Below are 22,749 nucleotides of genomic sequence, written 5' to 3' on the forward strand. Positions count from 1 at the left end.
CCATTCTATTTTTTTAAGTATATATAATTGTCTTCGTAAGTAAACTGTATTTCAAAGTTAACCATCAACTCTAAATTTGAAAATTAAAGCAAAAATGAAATGATTGGTTTCATCAGCATCAGAATCACCAAGTGTATTGAGTGTCTCCTATGTTCAAGGGACCGGAGTTGAGAGGGCAGATCAAGGAAGTATGAGATACTACTGCCTGGACCTTGAGGGGTGTTGAAATTGGGCTGCACAGTTAACTCAATTTTCACCCCACAGATTATCCTTAACTCCAGAGGAAGATAAATTTTTCTCTCTACTTAGACTATATCTCAACTCATGATTAATTGCTTCAGAATAAGAAAATAATCTTTTTTGTACCTACAAAATGGGTAAACCAGTAAGGTAAGAACAACCAGTTTATAACATGTGTGGGCAGTTAATTACTGCTAAATAAGCAATTAATTAGTCCCTATTATATCCAAGTGCTTTAGTATCTCTCACCAGCTTATGTAGCTTCTGTCAACATACACCTGTTTAAGATTAACAAATTGTATCTATTTAAAAGCCATGATGTTTATCTATGTGGATTTTTATCTCTCTTTCCTTTAAATATGTTAGGATGAAGCCATTTTTTTCTCTTCCCTGTCTTATGGTGTCAAGTACAAGTGATTATACTGTGGAACCTAACCTACAACATTTGAAATGCCATCACTAATAATCACCATGGAAACTGGAGATCTCTGATGTTACACTGCCCGTACCATTTCCAAAAGGGCAAATATAACTGTTGATAGCTGCTATTTAAAAAGCCACTTAATATACCCAACAGATGATTTTTTTTTTCTTTTGGCAGTTTTGGCTAGGTATCAGATCCAACCATGTTACTGTTTCTGTTTGCCAAGCTAATTACTATGCATCAAGACAAACAGCTATTCCCAAGCTCCCCCTAGTACCTTCGTCATAAGCAGTATTCTATTTGTGTTCTTTCAAGTAGAAAATTAATATGGCCATTGGCCAAGAATTGTACAAGGCTGATAGATCACACAGTGATGGTGAGAAATGAGGAAAATGTCTGAATGGTTGATGACAGAAATCCACTGAAGTCAGAGACTGTTAGCCATTTTGTTTAAACCCATTTAAAGTCAAAGAAGAGAGAAGGGGGGAAGATAAATATATAGGATGAATAATCCTTAAACCTTAAATATAGAGTGAGTAAACAAGTCACTGTGGAGAGGAGATCATTCTAAAATCATGATGCTCAGAATATGATTCTAAAAGCTACATCTACAATTCCTACTAGTGAAAAAACCAACATGCCTATGCCTTACATAATCCAATATGGTTTCCTGGGACTGAAATTCATGGTCTTGTACCCCAGAGCCAGTGTTTAATGATATGTGGGCAGAAAATAAGAGTCATTTGGTTTCATTAAACTACAAATGGCTTAGATTTACTTACTGAACCCCAGAAACTTCACCTGTATTCCAGGCTGCAACCCATCTCCCTTTACTTAAGGTGAAGGTAGTTTTATTCTCTGCATTATAATCTAGGTGAAAAGAAGCGTACATTTGTAACTAGATGTGTCTGGTAATGGACTCTTGATCCTTACCAAAATGCCTAGAAAAGCTTTTCCTCATTTTGGCTTATTTCTTTGGTAAGGACACAGGAAGCCTGCCAAATGCAAACTAGTTTGTGCTGCCTGTGTGCTGCGTGCATAGGACTTGTCAGAAAGGAAGGGGAAAGATTGTGTGCTCTTTTGTAGTTTCTGTTTCATCCCTTTACATAATTTATCTTGTAATAAATTATCCCCTAATGAAATGCACATTGTTAGGGTTCTGTATATTCCTCTATTTATTCCACTTTAGCATTCTAACAATTAAACGTTGTTTTTTTTAATGTTTATTTAAATAATTTTTGAGAGAGAGAGTGCAAACAGGGTAGGGCCAGAGAGAAAGGGAGAGAGAGAGAATCCCCAGAAGGCTCTGCACTGTCAGCACAGAGCCTGATGCCAGGCTCAAACTCACAAACCATGAGATCATGACCTGAGCCAAAATCAAGAGTTGGCCTCTTACTTACCCAAGTGAGCCACTGAGGTGCCCCCATATTTCTTTTCTGGTGCATGTTCCAATAGGATTGTATTGTGGTGGTGGGTAATATCTTTCTGTTTAAAGATAATAGATAAAAACATAAAATATTGCTTTGCTACAAGAATTTGGTTCTTAATCATTAGACTAGCAATGATGATATGGAATACTATTTTGCTAGATAAGAAATTAGCTAAATGTTTGCCAACTGGTGTGTGTATTGCAGCTGGACTGTGGAGGCATCCTTGCATAGCTCCTCCCAGGACTCTGCATTCCCTGATTTGTTATTCATTCATTTGTAGAGGAATCAGGTACCAGATTGTAGTACTTTGCATATCAAGTGCATTATACTCATCCCTCTCTCTGTATTTCATGACTATAGTAACTAATGCATGTTTTCCAAATATTCCTTAATAGGCCACTGGTGAGTGTCCACTGTTTGGATCTTATGGTGAGGTTTCTTAGGCAGAAGCTAGTGATAGGAGTAGGTAGTAGCTAGTTGGCACATGAGGAACAGCATCTGGCAAGTGCTGTTTCTCTTCCTAGGTCCATGCTGTCAAGTGTCCTTGTATCTCAGAAATGTGCACATTAATGTCCCAGAGGACAGCCCTGCTAATGTTGACATGCTTAACATATGTATACTTTTTCTCCCCATTCTTGTTCCTCTTAGTTTATAGATATTGGGAATTACGACTGTACTTCTGCTTGGGAAGAGGAATAGTGCTATATCATGTGGCTTCTAATAATATTCCTACACTTGATCTTAGCCAAAAGGCCGAGAAGCGATTGCTTCTAATAATATTCCTGAGAGGTCTGGGTGCTTTGACATAAATGACTGCCTTTGTTGTAAAGTTAGACGCTTCATCGGCTTTTTTCTGAGGAAGGAAGCCTTCTCCAGAGTTGTCTAGTCTAGACTTCTCATCATCTGCTGTTCGTCACAATGTCTGATTTTAGTTTGTTGCAGTATTAACTCCTTATCAATGTAACTTTCATGTGATTAGTACTGTTCTTTTCTATAAATATTTGACATTGTTATAATCCACTCAATTTTTGATAAAACTTTCCTCTTTTAGATCTTAGAGGCAAGGATTTGGCAGATTCTTCCCCTTTGGGGGAACAGATTACTAAATAATTCTGGAAAACATTGATGCTGCCTTCCTTAGCAACCAAGATACTGTTTTTATAGAGCTTTTTAGTTTAAGCATTTCTAATTCCAGCAAGACATAACAGGGAATTTCTTATTCTTTTTATCACATGGCTTGAACTGTTGTCTCTGACTCACATTTCTGAGACATTAACTGATGGATTTAGGGTTTTAGATTGTGGCCATGGGATTATATTTCCTTATGCCCCCTGCCCCCAATCCTCTACCTCCCTGAGCATCCAGTTGTCTGCTTTATCCACCATTTATGAATGAATCACTGTTGTTTGGTAAAGCAGTCCAGAAGCCCCAGATCTATATCCTATGTGCCCTGTTACCTCTTACTGCAAATCCTACTAATTAGTGGTTGTTTTGGTTATCTCTTGTTGTGTAACACATCACCCCAAAATTTAGTGGCTTAATACAACAACCAATTTATTTTCTTAGTGATTCTGTGGGTCAGAAATTCAACTGGGCATAGAGAAGATGGCTCACTTCTGTTTCATGATGTCTAGGACCTTGGCTGGGGTGGCTTAAATGGCCATCAGCTGTGACTAGGTTGGCTTGTCTGGAGTTTCAGTTCTAGCTGGTAATGGGTGCTCAGTTGAGACTGTCAGCATGAGCACCTTGGTTCTTTTCTACCTGACTTGCATTTCTCATAGCATGAAGGCTGGGCTCTTAAAGGAAGGGAGCAAAGACTAGACTTAGAAGTCCCAGAACATCTTATATTCATTATCTGTTGCTGTGTAATAAATAATCACAAAACTTAATGTCTGAAAACAAGCGGTCATCACAATTCCTATAAGTCAGAAATCTAGAAGTGACTTAGCAAGGTACCTCTGCCTCAAAGTATCTCATAAAACTCCAGTTAAGGTATCAGCTGGAGTTGTAATCATTTCAGGATTCAATTGGGGTTGAAAGATCCACTTCCAGGTTTACCATGTGGTTTGACAGGCTTCAGTTCCTCATGGGCTGTTGGTCTTAGGGCCACAGTTCCTCACCATGCCATGTAGGCCTCTCCAAAGGGCTGCTCATCACGTGGCAGCTTGCTGCCCTCAGCAGAGTGATCACAGAGACGGCCCCTTGAGATGGGAGCTACAGTCCTTATACCTACTCTTAGTAATAAGTCAACAAGTCCAGCCCACACTCAAGGGATTATGCAAGACTGAATACCAGTAGACAGGGACTTTGGGAGTCCTCCTCTTAGAGACTGTCTACCACAATGTGACTTATGCCCCATTCTATTGGTTACCAGAGTCATTGGGCCAGCCCACATTTTAAAAGAGAGGAAATATATCCACTTTTAAAGAGAAGATCTGGTGGCGGCCACCTTTGCCTACTAAGTTAAATATGTTTTCATTAACTTGAGATTAAGTTACCCAGTCCCTTTCTACAGAAAACTTCATTTAGCCTTCTCCCAGGATGGACTGTCTTTGGCCATATGTAGATTCAAGAGTTCTTGTCCCAAACCCAATATCAGGGTTTCATAGATCCAGTCATGGCAGTACAGTTATACCTAACACTGTCCTAAGTAGACTTTGGCAGGCCCCCACAAGTAACCGCTGCATCTGACCTTTTGTCTGCTATCTCTCTTCCATGAGGACATTTCTGTATTTCCCTTTATAAGCCTATCTAAATGTTTAATCCTTTAGATCTATGATATTGGCCACTTAACCTTTCTACTAGGTTATAGAATATAGACCATCTTTGGGCTGGTTTCTCTCTAAAGATATCCTACCCTTATCCACATTCATGCCCCCAAACAAACACCTGAAAATAGTTAATGGACCTTGAAGTCTTGTTTTCTCAATTTGGGAAGGTAGTAAATTGTATATGACATAAAATTTGCCATTATAAACATTAAAAAAAATTTTGGGGGGGGGGCCTACAAAAGCAGAAGGGGAGAGAGAGAGGGAGAGAGAATGAGAATGAATGGATCTTAAGCAGGCTCCATGCTCAGCACAGAGCCCAACATTGGGCTCAATCCCATGACCCTGGGATGGTGACCTGAGCCGAAATCAAGAGTTGGATGCTCAACCGAGCCATTCATGTGCCCCTGCCGTTATGACCATTTTTCAGTATACATTTTGGGGCATTTGTTACAGTCACAACGTTATACAACCATCACCACTATTTCCAAAACATTTTCATTACCCCAAACAGAGACTCTGTCCTCATTAAGCAGTATTCTCAATTCTCCCATCACCCCAGCCCCTGGTAACTTCTAATCTACTTTGTCTCTGTGAGGTGGAATCATACAGTATATGGCCTTTTGTGTCTGACTTATTTCCCTTAGCATAGTGTCTTCTAGGTTTATTCATACTATAACATTAAAAGATTATGCTTCCTTTACTAAGACTGAACAATATTCCACGTGTGTATGCTGTGTGCATGTGTGTGTGTATGAACATTTAATAGAAGTCACAAGTAAAGCCATCTAGTTCTGGGCTTTTCTTTGTTGGAAGGTTTTTTATTACTGATTCAATCTCCTGACTTGTTGTAGGACCATATAGACCTGTTTCTTCTTGAGTCAATCTTTGTGGTTTGTGTGTCTAGGAATTTGTCCATTTTAACTAGGTTATCCAGTGTGTTAGTGTATACACATATCAATATTCTTCATAGTATTCTCTTCTAATGCTTTTTATTTCTATAAATAAATTTCTCTTTCATTTCTAATTTTAGTAATTTCAGTCTCTTTTTCTTTATACTTTTCTTCATACTTTAAGATTTCAGTCTTTTTAAATTTATTAAGTTTTCTTTTATGACCTGATTTATGATCTAAGCTGGAGAATGCTTCATGTCCCCTGTGGAAAATGCATATTCTGCTGTTGCTGAGTGATGTGTTCTGTATATGCCTGTTAGGTCTAATCAGTTTAAAGTGTTTTTTCAAGTCCTCTATTTCCTTATTGATCTTCTGTCTTATTTTTCAAGCCATTATTGAAAATGTCTGTTGAAGTCTGCAATTCTTATTGTAGAACTATTTATTTCTCCCCTCAATTCTGTCCATTTTTGCTTCATATATTTTGGGGCTCTGTTGTTAGGTGTATGTGTGTTTATAATTATTAAACCTTGATGAATTGAACACTTTGTCTCCTGTATCATATAGCAATTTTATTTTTAATTTTCTGAGGAGCCTCCATACTGTTTTCCATAATGGCTGCACCAATTTGCATTCCCAGCCAACAGTACACAAGGGATTCTCTTTTCTCCACATATTGCCAACACTTGTTCTTTTGTCTTCTTGATGATGGCCAGGCTAACAGGTATGAATGAGGTCATGTCATTGTGGTCTTGATTTGCATTTCCCTGATGAGTAGTGATGTTGAGCAACTTTTCATGTACCTGTTGGCCATGTGGATATCTTCTTTGGAAAAATGTCAGTTTAATTTCTCTGCCCATTTTTAATCAGATTGACTTTTGTTACTAAGTTGTAGGAGTTAAGTATATTAGATAAAATTCCTTATCCGATATATGAATTACAAATATGTTCTCCCATTCCGTGGGTTGTCTTTTCATTTTGTTGATTATTTCTTTTGCTGTATGGAAGCTTTTTAATTTGATACAGTCCCCCTTAGTGATTTTTCTTTTGTTGGTTGTGCTCCTTTAGTTCTTTGTTCATGGTTTCCTTTAGCTCCTGAGCATATTTAATACCGTTGATTCTGCCTGGTAATCCCAGTATCTAGGCTTCCTCATGCACAGTTTCTGTCAAATTCTCTTTTTCCCATGAATGGCCTTATTTTCCTGGGTTTGTTTTTGTTGTTGATGTTGAGAACTGCACATTTGAATAATATAAAAGATTCTCCCCCTCTTCAGGGATTGCTCTTAAGGGCTGCAGTCATCCATTTGTGTAGTGACTTTTCCAAACTATTTTTGTAAAGTCAGTTCTTTGTTGCATGTGGACACTAAAGTTTCTGTCCTCTCTGCAATCAGCCTGTGACCTGACAGAGATTTTCTTAAATGTCTGGATCTTTAAAAATGGGGGAGGGTGCTGTATGTCTCTTCAAATCCTACAACAAACACCCAGCACAGAAAGAAGAGGCCAAAGCAAAGGCAGTAGTTCCTCCAGGAGCCTCCAAACCAAACAAAATACACAGCTAGAATGGGGGAGAGTATGTGGTTTACATCTGCTGCTCTCTTCTCAGAGTTCAGCAGCTCCTTCATCAAGTGCCCCCCTCCCCCCCACCCCGGTTGCTATAAGTGTCTTATCAATTTCTAGTGTCTCAAAATGGTTGGTTCTATTTTTTTCCAGTTCAGTGGAGGGACTGATCTCTGGAGTTTCCTATTTGACCATTTGCTTTTTCAAAGTCAATTTTTTAAAAGACTATAAGGGATACCACTTCCTTCCAGGTTGCAGATGGCACAGTCTTTAACTTCTGCAGAGACACACTAATGATTTGGGACGTGAGCAAAATAGTGGGAATGATCTGTGACATAGCAGATATTTTGCACTGATATGAACAGAGCCAGTCCAGTTTTGAATTAGAAGTTTGTGGGCTCTCCTAGGTCAGACACGGTGTGAGGGGAAAAAAATCTAAGAGCTGTAAGATAACCTACCACCATCATCCTTCTCTAAGTTACCACAGTAGGTTTCATTTAAATTCTGTGTAACTGCTATACAAGTTATCTACTTTTATCCTTTGTTCATTTTGTCTTTGCTATTACCTTGGTATAGCCATTTCAGAATGGATAGAGGAATTTTAGGCTGCTGGGTAGCAGGTTGGATCTTAAACCTCTACTCAGATATTCTCTGTATCATCCAAGATGATGGAGAATAAGGTACTAATGTGCTTTATTAATGATTTGAAATAGTCAGCTGCTTTGAAGAGCTAAGATTACATGTGGGTAATTTTGTAAGTTTTTTTTTTTTTTTTAATAACATAGCAGGGGGAAAAAAATTCTCTTTCAAAGATTTAGGGTCATTGAGTTAACTGGTTCATTTTCAGACATTCAGAATAAAAACCGTTCCCAACTCTCTTACGTGGGCATTGTTGAAGAGTGAAATAGTGCCATCCAACTAAGCGATCAATGAGATGTAATAAAGTCTCATTTTAGTAGCAAATGAATGAAACTAATGAATACATTTGCCTTGTATTAACGCTGCTAGGCACATACCAAGTACTCAATAAATAGTTGATTAATTGAACCCAAAAGTAATTAAAACAGTTTGTTTTTATTTCACTGATTTTTTTTAATGATTATGAATCATCATCTCAATCTTTTGTACCTACTCAGAAAAATCAGATTTAAGTTTCAAAGGGTTGATTTAACATATTTTCAAGTTTGGCTTCAGGAAATGTGATGTGGCTGAAGGTAGCTAAAGAGGCTGGGGACCAAAGCCAAATCACAGAATATTACTCTAGGCACGTGTCTGGATACTCTTTTTCCACCTTATCTCATTTGATCATATCACATCTGGCAAAGCGATGAAGCTAAAACATGTATTCTGCCTCCAAGGGTAGGAAAAAGGCCCCCACAATATAGGTGAATTTGGGTTGTGGGTTGCAGAACTTGGAGGATAAAACAAAACAGGCATTTGGACCACCTCCTGCCCTCCCCATCCTGAATGCTCTACTAACAATGCTAATAGGGCACCCTGAGGACTGCTGCATATCAGTTCAAGTCCTGCTCATTCCCTAGCCCACTGGGCTTTGCAGACACACCCAAGCGATCAGGTTGAGAAGTCAGTTACTTGTACAGTCCACTGCATCTCTTCTCAAGGGCAGGAGCAGTGTTAACGCTGAGGCCTGTGACACAGTCTGCCTACGTCAGTCCAGGAGGCTGGCAGACGTCAGCTGTGAAATGTAATTGCTTGCGGTTGGCCGACTAACAAGAGGAAAGTTACTGTGAGGAGGACTGTTTGGAGCCCTGCTCAGCACCAAGGGGTGAGGGGAGCAGGGTGTGGCCCATACCCAGCCCCAGTGATGGCCTGTTCTCCTCCAAGCTGGCTAAGATTGCTAATGCTTTTACCAGCCTGTTCTGCAGATTGTAGAAATGCAGCAGGGGCATGGAGGTGGGGAAGCTGTCCAGAAACAAGAGGCACAAAGAAATACAAACGGGCGTATTTTTGCTTAGTTGTTTAAGAGGTTGGAGTTCAGACCCGCTGGAGGTCAGACTTCTTTCCCCAAAATACTTAAATCTTCCCAAAGGGTCCAGAAGTAGATTTTCCATCTCCGTGCTACTGCATGTTAGTGGAAACAAAGATAGGAGCCTGAAAATATACCTTTCTTTCAAAAAAGCACAAAGCCTGAATGCCTCTTCTCAAGTTGTAATGGTTTCTAAGGCCCATGCCCTGTATAAAGGCAGAAATAGCTCAGGGAGTCTGTATGCTCAGTTGGAATCATGACTGAGGAATGCTTAGTGTTACCCCAGTAAAGCTGTTCTTTTCAGCAGCTTAGGAAATCAGGGCACACTCTGTTGAACTTTGCACTTATCCAAGGGCTGTCCTGTGTTAGATGGAAGGAACTGCTTCTGTCTCACCTCTGCTGGTTATGGTGGACAGATAACAGGTGTAGCTGTTCTAGGATGCACTTTGACCAACAGTACACCTTCAGTCTGGTAATTAATGGTAAAGGAGATATCACCATCTTTATTTGAAAGAAGGCAATTAAAACATGCCTCCAGTGAACATGCTGAGCAGAACCAGAAGGAAACCAAATGTATTTTATGACTTCACATGAGTAGAAAGCTAGAAGCATTAGCAGTCTGGTGAATTAATTGATCATTGTTGAAGCTGGGTAATGGGTATATGGAAGTTCGATACATCACCTCTACTTTTACATATTCTCCATAATAAATTAAGTCCATGGAAAATGGCATCTACTTTGTGAAATTAGAAAATATAAAAAGCCAGAGCTATGTCTTTAAAATGTGGGGGCAACTTTGTAAGAGATAACAGTATAAATCAGAAAGCTGCCTCTAAATCTTTAACAAGGTAAGAAAGCTGGAACTAGATAAAGCCCTGCCCTTCATGCCTTTTACACTGAGTCATTTTCGCTACCTGTCACCTAACATACAGGCAATTTTTTTCTTTCTTTTTTCTTTTTAAAGACATCCCTCAGGGGCACATTTCTTTGTATGTATACAACATAATAACTGAATACAGTACAATAGTTGATTATATGCCAGACACTTCCTAATGATGGAAGTCATAGACTTCAAAGAGCTTACATTCTAGGAAGATAGACACGCAAGTCAAATGAAGCACAGCATGGCGACCGAACAACAGGACTATAAGTAAGGGAAGCAGCTAGCATGGAGAGAGATGCTATGAATTCTAGCTTCTTTGTGGATAGGGGAAGTATATTCCGAGGTCTCCTGGTGGTGGGTTTGTCCAAGTTGAAGGTTCAGTGTGGAATGAGCCGCTCATCCTATTCCTTCTACCTTATTTCCTAAATTCTCTGGACAAATTGAGTTCTCAAAACACATTGAGACATCTATAAAATGGAGTACCCCTCTTGAGCCTTTTTCTTAATTGAGATATTACATGCAATAAAGTACATTTTAAGTGTACCACTTGATTAGTTTTTGCATGTGAATTGTATTCCCATGTAACTATTAGATTAAGATGGAACTTTTTCAGCCCTCCAGGAGACTCTCCTTCCCTCTTTCAGTTCATACCATCTTCCAGATGTAACCAGTACTCTGACTTCTAGGACCATAAAATTAACTTTACCTGTGTCTGCACTTTGTGTTGATGGGGATCTTTCATATGTGCTTTCTTTCATACATGTTAGGCCTTTTAGGTTCATCCATGTTCTTGCAGATAGCTATAGTTCCTTTTTCCATTCTGTGGGTGAAAATATAATTTATCCATTCTACTACTGATAGATATTTGGGTTATTTCCTGTTTGGATATTATAAATAATGTCTTTTGTTGGATATAAGCATTCATTTCTCTCTTCACTCAGGAATATAATTGCTGGGTTATAGGATGTGCTTATGGAACGAGAGCTTTAGGAAATAGTACAAACAATAAAGTGGTTGTACCCCTCTGGGGGTTCTGAGCTGTCTTCCTATATTCAGTGGGTGTGTGCTACTATCTGACCTATATTCTGTGTGTGTTTTCCTCTTGCTGTATCCCAAGCCACAATGTTGAGTAGAAGTAATGATTAGAATGTAGAGACAAGGTGAAATTGTGCAAGATGGAATATCAGTAATCCTATTTTTTTTTTTTTTTTTAATTCTAGATAACATACAGTGCAGTATTGGTTTCAGGAGAATTCAGTGGTTCACTGCTTACATACAACACCCAGTGCTCATCACAACAAGTGCATTCCTTAATACCCATCACCCAGCTAGCTCATTCCCAACCACCTCCCTCTGTCACCCCTCAGTTTGTTCCCTATCATTAGGAGTCTCTTGTGGTTTCTCAGTAATCCTTGAATTAAAAGGGAAATTGTCCAGTGACCTGTCATCACATGATATAGTACTGTTACTTCCATTGTGTCAGCTTCAATTCAATTTTCTAAACACTTGAAAACTTTCAAAGGAGATAGGAAACAAAACATGGTGGGAAAGTCCTTTTCCTAAGTAGCAAATGTTTGGGCTAAAGAACTAGGCTGGACTTGAAAGAGCTAACAGTTCTTTGGGTTTTTGGTTTGTTTTGTTTTTTGGGTTTTTTTTAAATTTTTTTATATAATTTATCGTCAGATTGGTTTCCATACAACACCCAGTGCTCATCCCAACAGGTGCCCTCATCAGTGCCCATCACCCACTTTCCCCTTAAACCCTCATCAAACCCTCAGTTCTCAGTATTTAAGAGTCTCTATTTCATGCACAATACTCAGCACTAGGAATACAAAGTAAAGAAAAAGGTAAATAGAACTCGTACCACTTAGGGAGGCCAACAGTGGCACAGTCCACCATGGGGAGTTCTGGGGGGCAGAACACTGTAAAGAAAACCGCGGTTGTTTTCATTCACATTACACATGATACTCTGAATACCTATGCTACTGACACCGGATGTAGGGTGTTTCCACACATCAAGCAATTCTGCCACACCAGCTGTGTGTCCTGTAATTTAACTCCATTCTGACACTATCTACCTGGAGACAGCTTCAGATCCCACAGGTTAAGGGCTCAGGCCCACAAGAGTGTCTTCACTTCAAATGCCAATTGCAAGTCCAGGTTGTTACCAGTGCTTCTGACCTATAAATGGAGGTTTCCATCACCCCCTTCTTAGGTTGGATTAGTTTGCTAGAGGGAACAAGCATAAGCAAAGACCTGGAAGCTAGAAAAAGAGCCAGACATGTGCAGAGAACTTAAAAAAATTTAAAATTCACCAAGGCTGAAGCATAATTTTTAAGGAGAGAGGTGTAGCAAGAGATAAAGCTAGAAATGTAGTTGGGTACCAGATCATAAACAGCTTTAAAAGAATAATAACAGCCAATGTTTCTGAGGAATTGGCTTTTTTCAGACCCTGCACTAATCACATTCCATAGACTATCTCATTTAATACTCAACATCCTGAAAACTTAAGTACATTATTACAGAGGATAAAATAAAGGTTCAGGGTTCTCTTTTTTTGCTGGGTCTCTGTCTGGTTTGGGAATCAAAATAATGCTGGCTTCATACAATGAGTCTGGAAGTTTTCCTTCCCTTTCTGTTTTTTGGAACAGCTTGAGAAGGATAGGTATTATCTCTGCTTTAAATGTCTGGTAGAGGGGCGCCTGGGTGGCGCAGTCGGTTAAGCGTCCGACTTCAGCCAGGTCACGATCTCGCGGTCCGTGGGTTCGAGCCCCGCGTCGGGCTCTGGGCTGATGGCTCAGAGCCTGGAGCCTGTTTCCGATTCTGTGTCTCCCTCTCTCTCTGCCCCTCCCCCGTTCATGCTCTGTCTCTCTCTGTCCCAAAAATAAATTAAAAAAAAAATTGAAAAAAAAATAAATAAATAAATGTCTGGTAGAATTCCCCAGGGAAGCCATCTGGTCCTGGACTCTTATTTGTTGGGAGATTTTTGATAACTGATTCGATTTCTTCTCTGGTTATGGGTCTGTTCAAGTTTTCTATTTCTTCCTGTTTGAGTTTTGGAAGTGTGTGGGTGCTTAGGAATTTGTCCATTTCTTCCAGGTTGTCCAGTTTGTTGGCATATAATTTTTCATAGTATTCCCTGATAATTGCTTGTTTTTCTGAGGGATTGGTTGTAATAATTCCATTTTCATTCGTGACTTTATCTATTTGGGTCCTCTCCCTTTTCTTTTTGAGAAGCGTGACTAGAGGTTTACCAATTTTGTTCATTTTTTCAAAAAACCAACTCTTGGTTTCATTGATCTGCTCTACTGTTTTTTTTTAGATTCTATATTGTTTATTTCTGCTCTGATCTTTATTATAATTTCTCTTCTTCTGGGCTTGGGGTGTCTTTGCTGTTCTGCTTCTATTTCCTTTAGGTGTGCTGTTAGATTTTGTATTTGTGATTTTTCGTGTTTCTTGAGATAGGCCTGGATTGCAATGTATTTTCCTCTCAGGACTGCCTTTGCTGCATCCCAAAGCATTTGGATTGTTGTATTTTCATTTTCATTTGTTTCCATATATTTTTAAATTTCTTCTCTAATTGCCTGGTTGGCCCATTCATTCTTTAGTAGGATGTTCTTTAACTTCCATGCTTTTGGAGGGTTTCCAGACTTTTTCCTGTGGTTGATTTCAAGTTTCATAGCATTGTGATCTGAAAATGTGCATGGTATGATCTCAATTCTTGTATACTTATGAAGGGCTGTTTTGTGACCCAGTGTGTGATCTATCTTGGAGAATGTTCCATGTGCACTCGAGAAGAAAGTATATTCCGTTGCTTTGGGATGCAGAGTTCTAAATAGATCTGTCAAGTCCATCTGATCCAATGTATCATTCAGGGCCCTTGTTTCTTTATTGATTCTCTGTCTAGATCATCTAGCCATTGCTGTAAGTGTTCACTCCTCATCAGAGAAATACAAATCAAAACCACACTGAGATATCACCTCACGCTGGTCAGAGTGGCTAAAATGAACAAATCAGGAGACTGTAGATGCTGGAGAGGATGTGGAGAAACGGGAACCCTCTTGCACTGTTGATGGGAATGCAAACTGGTGCAGCCATTCTGGAAAACAGCATGGAGATTCCCCAAAAAATTAAAAATAGATCTACCCTATGACCCAGCATTAACACTGCTAGGAATTGACCCAAGGGATACAGGAGTGCTGAAGCATAGGGGCACATGTGCCCCAATGTTTACAGCAGCACTTTTCAACAATACCCAAATTATGGAAAGAGCCTAAATGTCCATCAACTGACGAATGGATAAAGAAGATGTGGTTTATATATACAATGGAATACTACTTGGCAAGGAGAGAGAAGGAAATATAGCCTTTTGTAGCAACGTGGATGGAACTGGAGAGTATTACGCTAAGTGAGATAAGTCAGGCAGAGAAAGACAGATACTATATGTTTTTACTCATAGGTGGATCCTGAGAAACTTAAGACCAGAGGGAAGGGGGGGAAAAAAGTTACGGAGAGGGAAGGAGGCAAACCATAAGAGACTCTTAAATACTGAGAACAAACTGAGGGTTGCTGGGGAGTGGGAGAGGGGAAAGTGGGTGATGGGCATTGAGAAGGGCACCTGTTGAGATGAGCACTGGGTGTTGTATGGAAATCAATTTGACAATAAACTATATGGAAAAAAAAAAAAAGTTCAGGGAAATTAAGTAACTGACCCAGGCCATAGACCTATAAAATGATGGGTCCAGGTCTTAAACCCAGATCAAACTGATCCAGAGCCGGTCCCCTCTTAACCACGCCAGTAGACACTACCTTATAAGCCATGCATTTATCCTCCTGTGAGCTCTCAGCATCTTCTGTGGGACAGTATTTTATTTAGAGGGATCACTAAGGATAGTGTTTCTCAAACTTATGTAGATCCCTTTTAAAAAAAGAAAGTTCATAGATCTTTAGTATTGCCTTAAATCAGCTAATATTGCTTAAATGCATGCAAACTTAAAACAGGTATGAACTTCTGGTACTTACACTGTTCATACATGAAAGAAATATGCCAGTTAAACAAAACTTTAATAAAATGCAAATTAAGTAGTATTAATTTAATGTGACCAATATTCTGTTGAAATTGTCGCTCACGATGAGGGCGTGTTGCACTGACACTGAAGCACAGCTTCTTTTCGTTCGGTGCCCCTTCCCTCTCTAGGCTCTGTGGAGACCCCATTTTCCCCCATCTCCCCTCTCTTTCACCTTCCAGGGAACTGTGATACTGTTTGGTTCCATTTAGAATGTGGACAGGTCACATTTAAATCCACCTCCTCCCATGGTGTGCCAACAGGACTGAAATACACAGGCTCTAAAATACAAAGTTTCTATAGTTTAATACAGCCTGTATTCAAAATGATAAAAATGTTCCAAACTTGTTAAAATGAGGTTCCATCTGGACTGGAATTTGGTCTGTGAATATGAGGGGGGTGGGGGTGGAGCTGAGAGAGGAGCATCTGCTGGCCTTTGAGGGTTTTTACAGGAGTTTACGCTTAATAAATACTCTTCTTTCTTTGGTTTTCTGCTGCCTCACAGGGGTCGGCACCAGGAATTATTACAGAAAGATTGGCTACAGACTACAAGGGCCGTACATGGTAAAGACGCTGAAATAATGGCCACACCGGCCCACCTTGATGCAGTGTCCTCCCTGGCAGAAAATAAAGATTCAAGATACCTTGACTACTCAGCAGAGAGGCCGAGCAAAACAAATGGACCTACCCTGCCTCCCTGGCAAGGAGCTTCACCCTCATCCTGCAGCTGCAGAGACTGGAAACTGCGTTCAGGGCCAGGCCAGGTGCCTGCCGACCAAGCCCACCAAGCCCCTGGTGCCCAGAGCTGCTGCGTGTTCTTGAGTCATGTATCCAGTTTCTAAAGTCTGCATGAAGCCTGCAGTTGATCTACCATGACTCATGCACAGTGACGAAAGCAAATTAATCAACTCATTTGGACACCATAATTCATGAAGTAAAGCTAGCTATTGTCATTTGAGGAGTAAACTTGGGAGTAGGTTATTTATATACTGTAGGGACAAAAAGGCTGGAACATGAAAACTGTTAGGCTTTGATCTCTGGCCTTTATATACATTCCGGCACAAGAAAATGAGCTCTTGTTTTAATGGAAATAAGTCTGATTCCCATGCTGATGTTTGAAATAACAGTGTGATGAGGAGAGAGGAATTGAAGTTGTAGGTTTGTGTGTGAAGCTTGAAACCAGCCTTTCTCATGTGGGGGTCTCCCATCTACTCTGGGCCCTTACAAAAACCCTTTATTTTGCACTTTTTCTTGTCTGTGCTCCCCCTACTCTAGACAACTGCAGAACAGCGTGGGCAGCAGCATTTGGTTTCCCCTCTTGTGTGTCCTGAGCAGGCAGAGTCTGACATGCACATGCCTGAGCTTGTGTGGCCCTAAGTCAAGGTTCGCTTCCACAGAAGCAGTTTCCTGCATTATGATTCTTTAAGAGGGACTTTGGCTTGTTTTAAATGAAAAAAGATAAGAGTTCAACTCCTATCAAAGCAAAAAAGTGGAAAATCCACTTTCTGCATTTGGCCCAAATCCAAAAATAGGAAAAAGATTGGCTTTTTCAAAGGTTTGTATTCAGGAACTCCTCTTTGTAACTTCCAGGTAATCTGCAGAAGAGACTCAGCCTGGAGAGGGCCAGTTCTTAAGAGCATGGCTTAAACCTGTGCCCCCTGGCTTCTGTGGCATTTTACAAAGGTTTATTAAATGGAATTGATTCCCCTGAAAAATAAAATCTTCAACATATAGAGAAGACTCATGTAAGGTTTTTTCCCCTCTCCCTGTTACACATGTAGTGACATTTGCTATGAATTTGCCGGTTTGGGTTTCCAATCTGCGATGCTATTTATTTCCTCCTTCGTGCTGTTTGCCTTTTCATCCCACTGCCACAGGGCAGATGACACTGGCTCTCTTGGGGGCTTGTGGAGCTACAGAGGCTTTCCGGGAGTGTAGTCTAGGGGATTTAGCTACTTCTCAATTATCCTTGTTTCTCCTTTAAAAACAAAACTATCAAACTAACAGCACATGCGCCACACTAGCTGTTAGCACACACCACTGGGGATGACAGAATGGAGAGCGTGCTGACCCAGGCTCGCCTCTGTCCGCAGTGTGACCCTGGCTTACACAAGAGTTTCTGGGCCTCCATTTTCTCATCCTCAAGGTCCTATTTACCTAAATGGATCAAAATGTGTAATGTACAAACAGATCCTTTGTAAAAATGTAAACTTATTCTAAAATGATAATTTAGAGCAAGATTTTAAAACAAATTGCCTAGGAGCTTGCCCGTTTCCGAAAGTGGATATCAGCCAATGTTCCATCTGGATTTTCATCTCGGGGCTCGGAAGAATACCTCTTTCCAGCACGTCCTCAGCCACCTTCAGAATGAGTCTCCTAAGTTGTGTGAAAGCTGCAGAACTTTCAAATCTGCACAGGGAGCGTTGGGGTGGCAGTTGGGGGCTCCTGCAAAACTCCTGCAGCCTCTCTGCCACTAGAAACTTCAACTGCTCTCCTGACTGCCAAGGGCTTTTCTAGGCATGTGTGTGGTGCTTGGCACAACCACGGCCTGGCCCCCCTCGGAGATACGTGCTCCCCAGTCCCATGGGCCAATTCCTAAGACGGATCAAGGAAGTGGGATCCTGCCAGCCTCAGCACGGAACCTTTAAAGCTGCAGCCTGTGGGGCGCCTGGGTGGCTCACTTGAGCATCCGACTTCCACTCAGGTCATGATCTCACAGGCCACGAGTTCAAGCCCCACGTCGGGCTCTGTGCTGACAGCCCAGAGCCTGGAGCCTGCTTCAGGTTCTGTGTCTCCTTCTCTTTCTGCCCCTCCCTGCTCGTTCTCTCTCAAAAATAAATAAAACATTAAAAGAAAAGAAATTTAAAAAATAAAGCTGCAGCCTGTGTTACTGATCTATATTGAACGAGTCCCTAGCAGCCACCCCAAGCCCAAAGCTTTTGGTTCACCTTGTTCTATTACCTGGAGAGGTTTTTGTTTTAATTAAGCCATATCAAAAGCAGACTGAAATCTGAATAGAAAATGAGATTTTAAAAATAGGTCATCACCAAGTGAAGGGGCGTGGCAAAGATACAGTTTCTCAAACTTAGGAATGAATGAACACTCTTTAAAGGAAGGAAGAGTTCATTCATCTAAGTCGCAGGTTGCCAATCATCAAATCCATGCTTTGAGGGACAAGAGACTCGCTGAGACTCTAGAACAGCAAAAAACATTTTAAAACCTCACTGTGATTCTGGGGGCTTCCCGGAATGATGTGGACGGCCAGTCTCCCACGTGTGTGCTGGTGGGCTGTGTCCACCTAGGGAGTCCCTCCAAGGGAGCTTAGCCGCCTTTTGGGGTGGGAAGCAGGGTGGTGCCACACTTGTAAACAGGAGAATTGCGCGTACCAGCAGTACATTTCTGTTTAATTCTGTGAAGGCAGTCCCAGAGACTAAGCTTACAAAGAAACTCATTTTAAAATCAAATTCATGCCCTATCAGAAGTAGCAAACTGGCTGCTTTTTTATATCCAAATGTGCATGACACTTCTGTCTCTTCACAAGCCTAGAATACCCTTTTTGTCCACCTGGAAAACTTCAAGGGAAAGAACTAGCATCTGCTGAGCCCCACTGCACTGGGCTCCACCCCAGGCCCTTCCCATTCTTTACTAGAAAGTCCTTTTCTAAATGGGCAGAAAACATGAATAGACACTTCTCTAAAGAAGACATCCAGATGGCCAACAGGCACATGAAAAGATGCTCAATGTCGCTCCTCATCAGGGAAATACAAATCAAAACCACACTCAGATGCCACCTCACACCAGAGTGGCCAAAATGAACAAATCAGGAGACTATAGATGCTGGGGAGGATGTGGAGAAATGGGAACCCTCTTGCACTGTTGGTGGGAATGCAAATTGGTGCAGCCACTCTGGAAAACAGTGTGGAGGTTCCTCAAAAAATTAAAAATAGACCTACCCTATGACCCAGCAATAGCACTGCTAGGAATTTACCCAAGGGATACAGGAGTACTGATGCATAGGGGCACTTGTACCCCAATGTTTATAGCAGCACTCTCAACAATAGCCAAATTATGGAAAGAGCCTAAATGTCCATCCACTGATGAATGGATAAAGAAATTGTGGTTTATATACACAATGGAGTACTACGTGGCAATGAGAAAGAATGAAATATGGCTCTTTGTAGCAACATGGATGGAACTGGAGAGTGTTATGTTAAGTGAAATAAGCCATACAGAGAAAGACAGATACCATATGTTTTCACTCTTAGGTGGATCCTGAGAAACTTAACAGAAACCGATGGGGGAGGGTAAGGGGGAAAAAAAAAAGAGGTTAGAGTGGGAGAGAGCCAAAGCATAAGAGACTCTTAAAAACTGAGAACAGCCTGGAGCCTGTTTCTGTTTCTGATTCTGTGTCTCCCTCTCTCTCTGCCCCTCCCACGTTCATGCTCTGTCTCTCTCTGTCCCAAAAATAAATAAACGTTGAAAAAAAAAATTTTTTTAAAAAAACTGAGAACAAACTGAGGGTTGATGGGGGCTGGGAGGGAGGGGAAGGTGGGTGATGGGTATTGAGGAGGGTACATTTTGGGATGAGCACTGGGTGTTGTATAGAAACCAATTTGACAATAAACTTCATATATTGAAAAAAAAAAAGTCCTCTTCTAACGGTGAATGTCTTCTAACGGTCAGACTCCCCCACGTGACCAATGAGGACTTGGGCAGGCATCTTCACCTCTGAGCCTCGAGTCAGACAGGACCGCCACATCACCCGGTTCCAGTCTGTGCCAGTCCTCAAGCGTCGGGGTCACATGCACTGTAATATGAAAGTGCCCCAATGACCAAGCACGGCAGCCCTGATCTTAGCTACTAAGTGGATATAGGATTCGGGGCACCTAAGTGACTCAGTCGGTTGAGCATCTGACTCTTGATTTCGGCTCAGATCATGATCTCATGGTTCATAGGTTCGAGCCCCACCTAGGGCTCTGCACTGACAGCACAAAGCCTGCTTAGGATTCTCTCTCTTCCTCTCTCTCTGCCCATCCCCCACTCATGCTCGCACACATGCTCTCTCTTTCAAAATAAACTTTAAAAAAATAAATACATAAATATATGAGTCAAACAGAAGTCAGTGACTCAGCCTTTCTCACTCCACTCTACCCAACATTTCCTGTTTTAAGGGGAAAAAAATTTCAGTCCTCTTCTGTTTAAACTGTTCATTCAGCCTACAGGTTTTGAGCAACAAGCCTGTGGGCTTTCATAGTATTTCATCCTCACAACAAACAACCGGTGAGGAAAATCCTATTGTCCCAGTTTTTAAAATTGCACATAGTGGAAGTGAATGAGGTCAAGAGAGAATGCAAAGCAGAGTCTGCTTTTATTTAAATGAACATAGCTAAAATAAATAGATAAGCAAGCTTTTGGCTCTAAAAATTATATATTCTCATTATAACTAATTGAAATGAACCAATAAAGCACGAAGTCCCCTGAAATCCACCATCAGAGATAACCGTGGTAAAATAAACACTGTGATGAACATCCTCCATCCACCTGCACGTGAGCACACGCATATCATCAGTTCCACACAAAATGTTCACACTATGCACGTTGCTTTGTAACCTTGGTAGCTTAACCAAATGTAAACATCTTCCTGTGTCTGTATACATAGATCCATTTAATCCTTCTTAATGGCTACCTATAATGAATAGAACTATAACTACTATTCTATTGTCTGCAGATGCCACAGTTTATGGAAGCAGGTCTTTCGTGTCTTCCGTTCTCTTATATTCTCATTGTCACAATAGCTAGAATCATGTATTAGGCAGGGGGGCTGCACACATAAGTTGACTCAACACTAAGATTTGCTCCTTTAAATTTTTTTTTCTACAAGCATTCATTCATCCATGGCAGGCTTCTTCTGCATCCACCCCCAAGTCTTTCAGTCCTTCATTCACAACGCACCTTGTAGGAACCGGGGAAGAAGCAAACCTGTCTGGAACTTGGCCTTTTTCATTCAGAAAGCAGCGGCAGGCCTGACTGTGAACAAGTCCCATGATAGAAAATGTCAACCTGCCAGTTCACGGAAAGGCACTAGACCGTGAACATGCTCTTATTGAGATTAGAAGTGACCGTACCTTATCTTTTCTCCCCTGATGGAAGTTACTGCCTTGAATCAGATTCCTTTGCCCGCTAAAGCCCTGCAGTGAAAGTTATGCTCTTATCTCAGGGCTGATCTTATCTGTGAGGTTAGCAGCCTTGAGCACAAGATTACAGTTGCTGCTGTCCCAACCAGGGTAGGTGGAAAGGGCTCAGCACCTGAACCTCTAGGAAGAGCCAGCCTGGCTTTTAGCTGCCTGGGTTTGAGGCTTGTTTCCACAGCATCTTGGACCACTGCGTACTGGGGGTGCTAAAGCAGCAGGCAAAAGGATCCTTTACATCCATCTGAGGAAAAGGGAGGAAGGAATGCTGGGAAGGGGGCACAGGGCAGAGAAAGGGAAGTAGTATCTGTTGAACAGATAGGCCTGGTGTTGCCCTTCCAACAACCCTCTGAGGAATTATGGCCTCCATTTTACAAACTAGAAACCAAGGTCCCAAACAAGTCAACCAAGTCCACAAAACTAGGAAGTGAAGAGTTGAACGTAAAGGCAACAAATTGGCATTCACAAACTTGCAAAGACTTAAGGACTCTAAATTTCTAAACAAAAGGGTTCAGGCTGGCAATTGGGTTAGAAAAGGGTTTTTTTTTAAGCTACGTTTTCCTACAAGATACCATCTGCCCTCCACCCCACCTACCTCAAGCCACCTCTTAGCACAACTGCCAGTAAGCTCTTCCCTAAAAAACTACTTGATGAAGAAATGCAGCCAAGAGATACATCCAAATAAAGAACTTGGAACTAGGGGAGATATGGGAAGAAAGAACCAGCAGTAAGGAATCAATCTATTTAAATACAGAACTGAAACTAATCCCAGAAGTTACTGCTTTGGAAAAGAATGGAAGTTTCTGGGTTAAAATGGAGGACTGAATACACAGATCTAGTTTTGTTCCCACCCAAAGCTCACACAGACTAAATGGGATTTTTAAAAATTCATACAACAGGAAGAACAGAAGAGACGAAAGTGATAAGATTTTGGAAGCTATAAAGCAGATGGATAGTAGTAACTCACTTAGCAGTTGAAACTGAACAATGGAGAAAGTTCACAGCCAATAATACAGTTTATACCACAGAAACCAAAAGTCACAGGAACTGACAGCAGCAGGTGTTGGAGAGGAAGAGAAGAGGCCAAAATAAGGAGGACCGATGGAAATCAATTGGTATCAGGTAAGCCCCTGGGTCCCTGTACCTGCTCCCTGCATTAAGTAGATGCTCTGTTTCCCACCTCACGAATGGCCAGGAGGCTTATTTCTTGAAGAGGGTCAGACCGACGATCTTTGAATGACAGAACTCTAGGCAAAGTTGAAGTTGGGGTAATATAACCAAATACAGGATGATTAAGTCAACCCACGCACACCAAA

At 41.0% G+C, this 22,749-nt stretch overlaps 1 protein-coding gene across 1 annotated transcript in view; it reads left to right on the forward strand.

Annotated features, from left to right (window-relative positions):
* The window catches only part of ELP3 (elongator acetyltransferase complex subunit 3), a 98,989-nt gene extending 81,261 nt beyond the window's left edge, over positions 1-17,728 (forward strand). Inside the window, exon 15 of the mRNA XM_030312676.2 lies at positions 15,751-17,728. Within this exon, the coding sequence (XP_030168536.1) occupies positions 15,751-15,827 (77 nt within the window). The 3' untranslated portion in view covers positions 15,828-17,728. The remainder of the gene's footprint in view (positions 1-15,750) is intronic.
* Positions 17,729-22,749: the final 5,021 nt, after the last annotated feature.

This window comes from Lynx canadensis, chromosome B1 (assembly GCF_007474595.2).
Source record: "Lynx canadensis isolate LIC74 chromosome B1, mLynCan4.pri.v2, whole genome shotgun sequence".
Classification (NCBI taxonomy): Eukaryota; Metazoa; Chordata; class Mammalia; order Carnivora; family Felidae; genus Lynx; species Lynx canadensis.